The 12,243-nt window shown below is 40.4% G+C and overlaps 1 protein-coding gene across 4 annotated transcripts in view; it reads right to left on the bottom strand.

Annotated features, from left to right (window-relative positions):
* Positions 1–12,243, bottom strand: part of LOC101481441 (electrogenic sodium bicarbonate cotransporter 1) — a 33,597-nt gene that overhangs the window by 16,667 nt on the left and 4,687 nt on the right. For 2 of the 4 annotated variants that reach the window (XM_014413549.3, XM_014413548.3), the window contains exons 2-7: positions 11,423–11,496; positions 10,385–10,552; positions 2,956–3,088; positions 1,071–1,231; positions 801–980; positions 469–564 (exon numbers count right to left, since the gene is read on the bottom strand). In XM_014413549.3, the coding sequence (XP_014269035.2) occupies positions 469–564; positions 801–980; positions 1,071–1,231; positions 2,956–3,088; positions 10,385–10,552; positions 11,423–11,496 (812 nt within the window). The remainder of the gene's footprint in view (positions 1–468; positions 565–800; positions 981–1,070; positions 1,232–2,955; positions 3,089–10,384; positions 10,553–11,422; positions 11,497–12,243) is intronic. The other 2 variants (XM_014413551.3, XM_014413550.3) reach the window with 1 other exon arrangement.

The following is a 12,243-nucleotide window of genomic DNA, read 5'->3' as shown; positions in this document are numbered from 1 at the left end:
GACGGAAACCTGAGAAATAAGCTAAATGTGTCAGGGCTTAAGACTTAGGACAAATGTCAGACAGTCAGAGATAAGAGAGCATGATAGATGACTGCTTTAGGTCTGCTGTTTATACACGTAAATAGTTGTTTGAGCAACGGCTGGCAGACAACTGAGAATGTAAACTCTGGAACTCGGTTAGAAATTCTGCTACTGACAATGGTGGAGAACATTAGTCTATCACTATTTGATTTACGGCAAAATGAATATTTAGCTTTTGTCCACCACATACGTTTCCAGGCTGATTTCATGAATAAACACATTAAGCCTTTTTTTTTTTTTTTAACACAGTTGACTTAATGAAACTTCAACACTATTGCATTTTTTTCCTCTCTAATTTACAATTGTCTATCTCCATTCACACAAGCCTTCCATGGGACTACATTCCAACAATGCTGCTTTCAGCTGGAGGGCTATGACCTCACTTACAGAGGTATCCCATGCTGGAGCTCCTCATGACCTCACATGGTTCCTCTGAGTCTTGTGGGTTTAAACAAGGCACAGGGTGCTCGAGGGGGTTGCGGGCTATTGCACCCCAGATGCAGGAAGTCAGAAAGTACAGACCCCCGTGGGAGGAAAGAAAAAAAGAGAGGAAAAGAAGTACAGTAAGATAGGGGGGAGGGGGAGGAGAAACAGAAAGGGAAAGGGGACAGGTTTGTGTTAAAAAAAGAAAAGCCTAAAACAGTAAGAGTTAAAAATGAACAGAAAAATTAGGAGAAGGTGTTTGAGTTGATAAGGAGAAATAAGAGTTTCTGCATTACCAGTCTCCTGGCTAGAAAATATCCTGCTTGCACTGGAAACAGTCTTGCCAATATCTGCAAGAGAGCGCAAGTTGGACTTCTTGGTCTGGTGCCGATGCTTCCTCAGCAAGGTGTATGTAACCTTCTCCTTCAGGTCTGCCTTCAACTGACCACTCTCAATCTGGCTGTCAGTGATCATTTCTGTTAGAGGGGACAGATTGAAAAGCGTAAGTAGCAGTTGGGCTTTTCTAAACCTTCAGGAGCACTTTCGATCTAGTCAACCTCACGCACCGACAATCTGTGGCAGCGAGTTGGCCTCCAGATCCAGCACGATCGTGCCCTTCTCGATAAAGGTTTTCAGCTCCATCAAACTATGCAAGGACAGCGTGGCCACATGAGGTTTGCTCCAGCGTTCACCTCCCTTCTCCACCTTCTCCTCAAACTTGATCCACCTGGTCAGAGTGGGAGAAAATAAAGAAGAGGTAAAATATGCGTGAACCATACCGGAATTGGACAAGTGACTGTGCTCAGAAGCAGAAGAATGTACAATCCATCATCTTTTTTCATCTTCAACCTGAAGGTTGAGGTCAAAATCAAAGGTAACGGAGGTTTAAAAATAAACAAAGGCGGAAAACAAATGGCGACAATATGGATTCTGTCCTCTTTACAAAACAGCAGTGCAATGTTTTGAAGCTGTCACACTTCACAATGCATAAATGTGGGATGCAGAAACGCGTAGAAATAAAAAATAAATCACTAGACTTTAGAAAGCATGCTATTCACTGGAATGGTGACAGCCTTCTCTGGAAACTTTAGACCACACATTGCTCGGAAACGGCGTTCAAACAAGATCCCATTTTAACGTTTCAACTTTGTTGCCACGGATAAGCTCAGCCTCGAAGGTAAGGCTCAGGACAAGGACTCTTTTTAATAATAATGCCTCAGATGTCACCACTACAAAGAACCATTCTCATGAGGCCTGGGGATGGAGTTTCCACTGGGGATAGAGTATCTCTCTGGTTGGCTGCGGTCCACGTGTCTGTGACGGGCCGTCTTGCTGTGGGAAGAGTTTGGCCACGGAGACAATGCGAGTCCTAAGGCATTCACTTACATGTCCTTCCGTGTAATCCCATTGCTCTTTTTACAAAATGAGACAAAGAATCAGAAAAACACAACAGCTCCTTATCGTTGTTTCGATGCTTCTCAAAGAACGCTCCATAGACAAAGCTTGACACAACACTTATCTGTGCAAAAACTGACAAAAGGTGCTGAGATTTTTGAATTCACTGAATTCCTTTACTTGGTTACGTCGGACAAAGGAATAGCAAGTAATGGAAACGTAATGCTAAAGTAACAAGGTAGTCCTCAGCATGAAGCTTCACTTTACTTGAGGGGTCAGAGTAGGTGACATTAATCGTTACTTCAGGATTACCTCAAACACTAAGTAACTGGTCAGTCTTACATTTGATTTAATTGCTGCTCAGTGATCAGATTTAGTCAGAAAAGACAAACAAAGTTGAAGCGTTCATGATGTTGTATATCTGCTGGTTTGTTAGCTTAATAATGATAATAACAACAACCATTGTGTATTATAAAGTATTACCTCCTAATCCATGACAAAAGCCAACACTGTAAGTTATACCAAGGTAACACGCCCCCCCCATGTAATCAGTAGCACTGCAGTGAACAGGGTAAGTAGGTCAAATCAGAGAAGGTCAGGTTTAAGATAAAATTTACTGATAGTCTTCCAGGAACATTTGAAAATAATAATTCTATATGAAAGTCGCACAATGTTAGCTTGATTAGCTGGAATAACTGATGATTTATTGTAATACTGAGCACGCCACAGGTGAATTAAAAGAAATCCATTAACAAGTGTAGTGATTCCACTTATACATGCCAAAAGTTCACATGTCCCTGTATACTTGAGGCCTGTTTTGATCATGTGGGAGTTGCTGCCTTTTCCGGGTCTCACAGATCAGGTACTATAGATCTCGATCAGATAAGAGTAGACTGGGAGTTCACTAGGGCACTGCCTATTTCCCTACACACACAAAACATGATTATTTATAAGGGATTGTGTTCCAGTCACGGGATGGTGAGCCACTTCCCATGGCTCTTAAAGTGAAATGGGGGGGGGGGATAAGCTGTAAGCACATTTGCCTTAGCAGCTCACCTGGCAGTTTCCTTCCACTCCATCTCCTGCCCGTCCACTTCCAGAAGCTCATCCAGCTCAGTGAAGAGTTGGGGAGGTGGTGGGCCATCATCCTCCTCTCCCAGGATAAACCGGATTCTCTCAGCAGGAGAAACTGCAAGCAGAAAGAATTGAGTTAGTGGACAAACAAATCAGCAGTGTAGTTGCTGTCATTGTGTGAAGCTACACAGATGCCTGCTGTGCAGAACTTAAGGTTTCCTGTATAGGAAAGAAATTGCAGCTGCATAATCATGCACAGAATAGAAAGCTCAAACAGCTGACTGGTCTGACAATCTGGCATGCATCTGTCTGACATCAAAACAGTATTTTCTGTAAGCGTGAGACCACAGTATATCTTGCATAGCAGACTTGCTTAAACTGCAACTGCTCGAATATCATCTCTCACTGTTAGAGAAACATCAGAGGTTTTAATTACTATTCAAAACAGCTGCAGCCTGGTTGGGATGTTACATAGTATGTTTTTTAGCATTTCAGGTAGCTTTAAAGATTTTGTGGGGGGCAGACTGCGATGCGAATAAGGTGAAAGCACATGACCCTGTAAAAAGAACAGTGTTATCTTAGCTGGAAGGAAACAGCCTGACAACACATCCGCTCGAGGAAAAGATTTTCAGTAAAACACATTTTACTTCCTTCTGAGAAAGTTAACCAAGATTTTTTTTTAAATCAGCACACTCATGCATTGATAACCTCCCCTGAATGTTTATCTTCTACTTCTATTACTTCAATCAGAAACACGAAGACCATTAAGGAATATGACATCAAGAAAGGTGATGTGACCTCCACAGTAAGACAGCCTAGGCATATAGATTTTTCTTTTTATTATTCATAATAAATTATGTAACCAGTGTTTATTTATGCAAGTTATGATCTTGTTCTGATAACCAAAAATAAAACAGCAATCTCCGGGTTTAACAAGAATCTTGACAAAATGAAATGTGAGAACTGCTTGTTCTTGTTAACTCTTCTGCGAAAGTTGTGCAACGATGAAGTAAGGCAACGAAGTGGAGGTCAAGAGCAAGACACAAGAGGCTATTTATGAAGGTGCCTTGATTTACTGTACCAGTCAGGATTCTGCAGGTTGATAGCTTAAGAACGTAACGGCACCTGTAACCTTTTAATCCTGAAACAGCGCACCAAAGCTTAATTTAGATTGTTTGTTTTTAAAATAGTACAGCTGGAACTGTTCTAATATAGACAGCGCATCTAATAATAGGTCATGTGAAGGTTAAGACCAATGACTCAAAAGGGGCATGAAACACCTTTAGGATCCCATGCATGAACCTTCAGTAAGGATGCAAAACCAAAACATAGGAGATCCTCACACCCACAGCACCTTTCTGCTGTCCTTTTGCAAATATGACTTACTGACACCATATGGTGTACAAAACACTCTTCGCCTCTTACGTTTCACAGCTGGTGTTACCAATGAAAACCAGGCCTTTGTTGTGGTTACACGCAACTTTTGAGTCGTCTGCTCTACAGTTTTTGCCAGAATCAACAGGATTATGTGGGTTTAGATCGGTCAAAGCAGTGGAAAATCTTACAAGTGTAGGGCTACATATATCTGTCAGTATGTGCACTTTCAACTGGGGCTTTAGTTGTCTGGGACAATCTTGTTACACTGTATGCTCATGTTCTGTGACAGCACAACCCCCATAGCCAAAGCTCTGCTTGACATTTGCACACATCAGTTGAAAACTCCTAACAGGGAGAGTAAAGCATCTCAGGTAGAGGCAACATGCACACCTTCATTTAATAGGGTAACAAAAAAATATAAAAGGTGGTTCACTCAAGAGGGAAAAAAATGTTTATGCCAAGAGTAGCTCATCACGCAGTAGAGTCTGCCCTCTTATTCAACCTTCAAACACTGTTTGCAGTTAAGATCTTTTAGAGAGATACAGTAGTATGGGAACGTGGGAGTTTGTTTATGTGTGTGTGTTGTGTGTGAGCTAGAACGGACATTTAAATATGGATGACAGATTCAGTTTGAGCTTCTGTGTTAGGTCTGCTCTCCTGCTGCCCACTGATTTTCCAGTCTGTAATCAACTCTGTGGAACCCCCTATGAGCAAACACTTGGCAACAATGAGAAGGAAAAACTCCAGTTTTTAACACGAAGAAACCTCCAGTAGACCCAGGCTCAGGGAGGGGGAGCGGTTAGGGATGAGGAGAGGGAGACAGGACAAAAGACATGCTGTGGAAGATTGCCAGAGATTGATAATAACTAATGGTTAAATGCAGAGTGGCATATAATCACATAGATAGTGTAAAAAGGGGAGTGGAGAAGAAATGCTAAATGCATCATTGGAAGCCTAACTATAAGCTTTATCAAAAAGGAAAAGTTTTAAGCCTAATCTTAAAAGTAGAGGGTCGTCTGTCTCCTGAATCTAACGAGGAACTGATTCCACGGAAGAGGCGCCTGAAAGCTGAAGGCTCTGCCTTCCATTCTACTTTTAAATTCAATTCTCTAGGAGCCTAAATCTGAGAGCAAAGTGCTCTTTTGGGGTGATACAGTGCTATTAGGTTTGTAAGTTAAGATGGGGTTATTTGTAAAACCCAAGAGCTAAGATTTTAAGCGTTACTCTCATTTATATAGAAATGCAATCCATTATTATTATTATTATTATTATTATTCTCTGACACCCAAATTGAAAAGCCCTTGACAAGTTTATTTCTTGCAATGAATCATGCATCTGAATGCTCAAGGTTTTTAATCACTACAAATTAAATCACTATAGTAGCTGAACAGTTGAGAATGATGGCCTCAACATTGCATTAAATTCATTTTTAGATAGGAAAATACCATCACAGTACATCAAAATGGTGTAACCAAAGAAAGGCATTTTACAAATGACAAATGATGTTGTCCTTCTGGCAAGCAAAGCCAAAGAAAAGAGCTGCTATCACAAATAATGGCTTTAATCAAAGATCACAAATACTAGAAAGGATACAACTGATAATTTTCATCGTATATGCTCTTCTGCACAGCTATAAAACCAGGAGATGTAAATAAGTTGGACTATTTGTTAAAGACATTAGGGCTTGGATGACATGTACTTTTCTCCTAATAAATTCAGAATCGTGAAGCGATCATATTTGGCTGTAAAGATTTAGGAAACATGCCATCCAACCAAATACTTTCTCTGGATGGAAGTACCTTAAACTCCAAGACCACTAGGAAGGAACATCAGGTCCTTTTCGTTCAGAAAAATTCACACAGTAAACAAACCTCTAGGACTGCCTTCTATTATCTTCTTACTCTTACTTAAATTAAAAACATACTTTCTCAGGGTGATGGTGAAAAACTACCTCGCATTTATTACTTCCAGGCTGGACAATTGTAATTCTTGAGATTCCTCCCATTTTGGTTAGTCTTTGTTGGCTCCCCCTGTTAAATCAAGATTTAAATATAAAATTCCTCTACTTGAGTATGTCCTAAATAACCATGCCTCCATTGTGTCTTAAAGACCTCGTAGCACCTTATATTCCCAAAAGAGCACGTGCCTCTCAGAGTGCAGCCCTATTTCTGATTCTCAGAGTTTCCAAACGTATGATGGGAGGCACAGCATTCAGCTATCAGGCTCTTCTCCAGTGGAACCAGCTCCTAATTTGGTTTAAGAAACATAGACTCTTTTCACTTTTAAGATTAGGTGTCAAACACTTTTTTTCTGTTCAAGTTTCATTGATAAGTTTTGCTGCATTAGGCCCAGTTGCAGGGAGGCCTCACATGATGCACTTAGCAACTCTCCTATAATATCTGCTTCCCTTGGATTTTATGGTGCTACTGCATATTATTAACTTTTTCTCTTCTCTCTGCACGTAACCTTTCTGCACATATAGTTGCTTCTGGAGCTGCATGTTCCTGATCTGTTGTTACTTGCTGTACTAGTGAATGTTGTCGCTCTGTGCTCATCTTTTCACTTTCTCCTCACCCCAGCCGGTTGTGGTGACAGATGTTCCCTGAGGCTGCTTCTTGCCATTGGCCTCTATCCAGCAAAAAAAAAAAAAAAAAAAAAAATCAAAACAGCAATTTCTCTCTGTAAAACCGTAAGGTCATGACTTTAGTTGCTACTCTAGGTGTCCTGAGAGGACAGGTTGTAATTTGGTGCTATATAAGTTTTATCCAAATGTAACAAGTAATAAAGCTCTTACTAACTGAGAAAACAAACTACAGTCTCTGATTGCATTCTCTAGACATATCTGTCTCTATGTCACCTTATGTCACAAGTCTGAGAGTATTTTAAAAAAAAAATCAACTAATTGATAAAGAAGTTATTCTTATGTAAGCTGATGTTAGTTTTTTCCGCGTTTACTTAAAGTCGGTGGAGTTTGCATGACTCAGAAAGTAATCAGGCAGGGCCCATGACACCTACTGTAGATAGAGAGAGATTAATGGGAACAAAGCTCCTCTCATATTGTGGCACCTTTGAATGACTAAGCACTCAGGCTGGTTTACATCTGAGCATAAGGTGTAACAGAGGATTACAGCGTCAGAGGAGAGAAGATTACTCAGCTGTGGGGCTGCTGTGAGAGCCTGTGAAAAGACAACTCAATGTTACGCCGGCAAAACCAAGAAAGATGCAATTGTAAATTGTCAACAAAGCCAAAAAGTGGTCAATGGACAATGCCTATCATTGTATCTACTCGTGCTTTATTCACCCATTCATGCAGATCCCTTCAGACTCTCTCCCGTTTCTTGATAATGGAGCCCAACCCCGAGTCGTGCATTTCATTTTTAAATCTCCAACTCGTGTCTACTTTTAGGAACTGGCTGTACTTTAAGGAATGGTAAATGGACTCCTTCTTACATGGTGATTTTCTACTCTGCTTGGGAACTCAGAGCACTCTTAAATCTATAATATCTTGCCCAATTATACTTTGGCATGCAGACTGGAGCAGCCAGTCAACAACCCTCTGATTAGAAGGAAGGTAACAATTCACAAACTAGTCCTTTGGTGACACAGAAAATTAATATTTGTGGTACGTTTCTCAAACTAATAGGTTTCTATTTTCATTCTACAGTTGGAGGAGGAACAATGAATCTACTGGCTGTCTTACAAATAATTCTGGAATGCTTCACAGTTTCCTGGTGGATCGCCTCTTCCAGTATGCCTCGTTCAATGGTGTCACTCCAAATCATAGCATCACTCTATTCACCTTCACCTCTATTATTTGTCCACACAAGGTGCCTATTGTTATGAAACTCTGCTCACTGTCTTTGAACTTTTGTTTGATTGTAGTCTTTTGAATGCTTATACAACTTGTGATTGCGGTCTTGTGTAGGAGGTTGGGGGCGATATTTGATGTCAAAACAAGGGGATATCCTTAAGATGGTTACGTAAGCACTGCACCCACCCACCCTCTGTTCAAAAATTACAAGTCAAGAAGAAAGCTGACCTAAGGGTTAATATACAAGCTAAATCAGCTTGTTTTACACAATGTATGAACTCAGGGTCTACACCAAAGCCCAGCATCATCATCATACCACTAGAATAATTGTACGGTGTGTACGATTGGTTTATTCTTGATGAAACTCTATAAACTACCTAGGGCTACCATGATTTGCAACATTTATATGGCGACTGATTAAATATTTGCTTCAAATTAAAAATATTGTTTCTTTTTCTGTGCATTTCCATACAGAAACTGCATGATCGAGGCCAGTTTTTGCACACGTTTGCATGTTCATATGGTTTTAGATTTAGATTTATTTACTGGTCGTTTGAGAAATGCCATTTGTGCTTTGTGGTGACTGTTGGACAAATACGCACCTTACATGTAACGCTCTCTACAGGGTTTACGTTTTAAGAAATGGCAAGTTTTTATTTCCTAACTGCCGCACTTATACTGATCTGAACCATTAACTGAGGGTGAAAGATGTGTCACAACACATGGTTGTTTGCAATGTCCAAGGAATCATTATCAAGTAGTCGCTGTGGATCGCAGGTGGGGCCGTTCATTCCTTTGATGTAAAGTGCTGCCTTGCCTTTCAATTCTTTTCCTTTTAAATGTATATGTTTCCAATAAAAGCCCCTATGATTGATATTAATGTGAGTTAAAGTGCCTGACCCATAAAAACATGTTGAAAGTCGTACCCTTTCCTTTTTTACTGGCTGTGTAAACTTCTACTGATATACATGTACTGATGCAAGCCTGGCAAAAAACTAGCTTTTGATAGTGAGCTAAATAAGGGTTATTCTGAACTTCGGATCACCTAAAGAAACTATTTGGAGTCTCAGGTTTAAATATGAAACTGAACAGGTACCCTTTAAGGATTCATCTGAACTTTAAATATCAGTGGAAATACCAGTTTACCTTGATCCTATTGGCCTTTGTGGCCCTGTTGTCATTGTTCACACATGCCCTGATGAGTCAAGCGGCAAATCCCTTGCTCAAATATATCCGACACCACCACACACAACAAATTCACCAGCTTATTGTACCAGTTTCCAGCATCATTTTATGGTGAATTCCAGTAATGATAATTGTGAATCTTGCTCATACCAGATGTAACGTTTTGGGACTCTTAAAAACAAAAACGATGATTTACCCAAGAGGAGGTACAACTTTGGGGCTCTCTATTACAATTACACGCATTTACTATACACTGAAGCCAAATCATAGTGTTGCCATTGAAGACTGTGAGGTTCAGATTTTCCCACCTGTTTTACCTAATTAAAAAAAATGTCCCTTCTTCCTCATTAAATGCAATTTCTGTCTGTTTTAATTCCTCAGGCTGTAGAAAACAATCAGGGGATTAATGGTTCAACCATGTCAGCTTTCTAAGCCTCTCTATAGGGACAGACCGGGTGTATTTGCCCTATAGCAACAGTAAGATTAGAATACTGTTGACAATCTTGCAGTCTTTTTTCATCCACACAGACACCGTATGAGTACTACTTTGTCATTTGGTCTTAAGGATCTCGTTTAACATCTCTATATCTTGCCATTTGTGCTAAATCTTCCGTTTTACCACTTAGCTTCTGAGAATCCTTTCCCACAAATCTCAGAGTGCCGTGTTTAATCATCAGGTGACAGGTAACACACACCCCCCCCCCCCCCCCCTTTTGTTTACTTTACACACATTAAGCTATTCCAGCGTCATTTTCAGATTAGTGCTCAGCATGTTCCCATTCCCCTGCTGCATTTATTCACTTGAGTGCAGGCTGCTGCTTAAAGAAAGAGAGCCCCTCGCACCCCACCCACCCCTCATTGCTCTGCCTCCTTACTAGGGAAAACTGATATCTTGTAGGCTGTAATTTGCACTGGACTTAATCCAGATGACTTAAAGCTCATCTCAGGAGCGATTTATCCATCACCAACGTGGCTCTCATAGATGATTTCATGCACACTGTTTTTACTAAACGTCATGTTAGTGTCACCACGACTCACTGAGAGGTTTGAGGACGCTGATGTCTACATTCTCCCCGTCGGACTTGGACCCTTCTGCGCTCTGTTCAGGTCGTTCCCGCTTCTCCTTGTGGCTAGGCCTGCGTCTGTGGCGCCTCCTCCTGTGGTAGCTCTTGGGAACGTGGACACCGATGTACACAGTGTGATGACCTGTCACAACATAAAGCAGAGAGCAAGCAGATCAGATGACAAACACGGGAGAGAAAATAAATCACTTTAATCCCAAAAACTGGGTAATCTGCGTCGTCCACCGACAGGAGAAAAACTGCCGCTGTAGTGTGATGTAGTGTGAAATGTTAAAACATTTCTATTTCCTCTCACAGTATGCCATCAAATTGCAAAATTAAAGAAATGCCAGTGACTTCCTACACAGAGACTCGTACAGGAAATGATGATTTAATGTCTCCAGGAAGTAATTAGAAAGAATAGTGGGTGTGAGAAGACTGAGATTAACTGACCCAGTTAGTGATGCAGCTCTCTTCACCCATGCATTTCACAAACATTTCTTTTAGGGTTAAATAATCTTTCATACTTGATGGTTAGCCTTGTTTTCTTGCAGAAAACAAAAGGCCAACACAAAACCACGCTCTTCTTTCAGACTCCTGTGCAGGCGAGCACAGGAGGCTCTTGCAGCTACTGCTTACACACAAGCAGCTCGACATAATCCCCAAGTATTTTTGCTTTGTGTTCATCTAAAAGAAGTGGTTTCGTGAAGTATGTGGATGCCTCAGTAAATTCATATGGGTGTCTCCAGATGCATTCTTTTGCGGGTTTAGCTGACAGCCAGAACTGGACAGGATTAGACAACTTGAAGAGACATCTTCCTGTACAGAAACGTTAGAGGAAGTGGATAATGTTTATCCTATATGTCTAATTCTGCACTGATACTCTGGAGGGTGAAAGAAATGACTGGTTTCACATTTGCTTGCACAGGACTGCATATAGTATGTGTGGAAAAAATGGGAATACATTACACTTATCACGTAAAGCTAAAGATAGTGGGCTGCAATGTGTCTTTACCTTCCACTTCCTCTTCATCACAGATATGTTTGACAAACGAGGCTCCTCTGTCCAAGACTGCCTCATCCTCCATTCTAAAAGGAACAAAAAAAGAATTAAAAATGTTACATAAAGATCATGACATGGGTTAGGATGACTTATGGCCCCATATTCAACATCCTCTGACCACTGTATCCACTATCACACCTCTACACAGCTGCTCCAAAGTAGAAAAAAAAAGTACTGTAATGTAATGTCACTTTTATGACCATCGGAGTGAAATTCAACTTACTGTGAAACACAATCCTGAAAAAAGATTCTTATTCAGTGTGAAATGTTGTTGGATATTAAAGTAACATCTACATTCCAAGATCTATCTATCTAACGTTAGCACAAATTTTATTCAGGCTTGTAAGTGACGTTTTATTGAAGGATGCAGTACTGTGCAAAAACTCTCAAGTCACCCCTCATTCTTGCTTCCAAGAAGCCAGACTCTTGAACAATCATTCGCCAGGATTTCTGAATGCCTTTCAAATGTGTTCTTTGGACTTTGGTTGCTTTTTCACTGATTTTCAGTCTAGTAATTGACCATTTTTATAGGAAGGGCTTCTTTGGCAAGCCACTTAACACTGACCTATGAATCGTTCAAACATAAAAAAAAAAGCACCTAACTGAAAAAAAAGATGAAACAGTATTGTGTGTAAACATAACAGACAACTTGGCAAAGAATCAATTTTAAAATGTATCTTTAGGGCATTTTGTTGCTAACAGTCTGTTGCAAAAAACACACAATTTGTCCCCATATCCCAAAAGATAAGGCAGTTACAGGCATAAAACACTGT

This window comes from Maylandia zebra, linkage group LG7 (assembly GCF_041146795.1).
Source record: "Maylandia zebra isolate NMK-2024a linkage group LG7, Mzebra_GT3a, whole genome shotgun sequence".
Lineage (NCBI taxonomy): Eukaryota > Metazoa > Chordata > Actinopteri > Cichliformes > Cichlidae > Maylandia > Maylandia zebra.
Note: the sequence above shows the minus strand (reverse complement) of the source record. Positions and strands in the feature narration are given on the sequence as shown.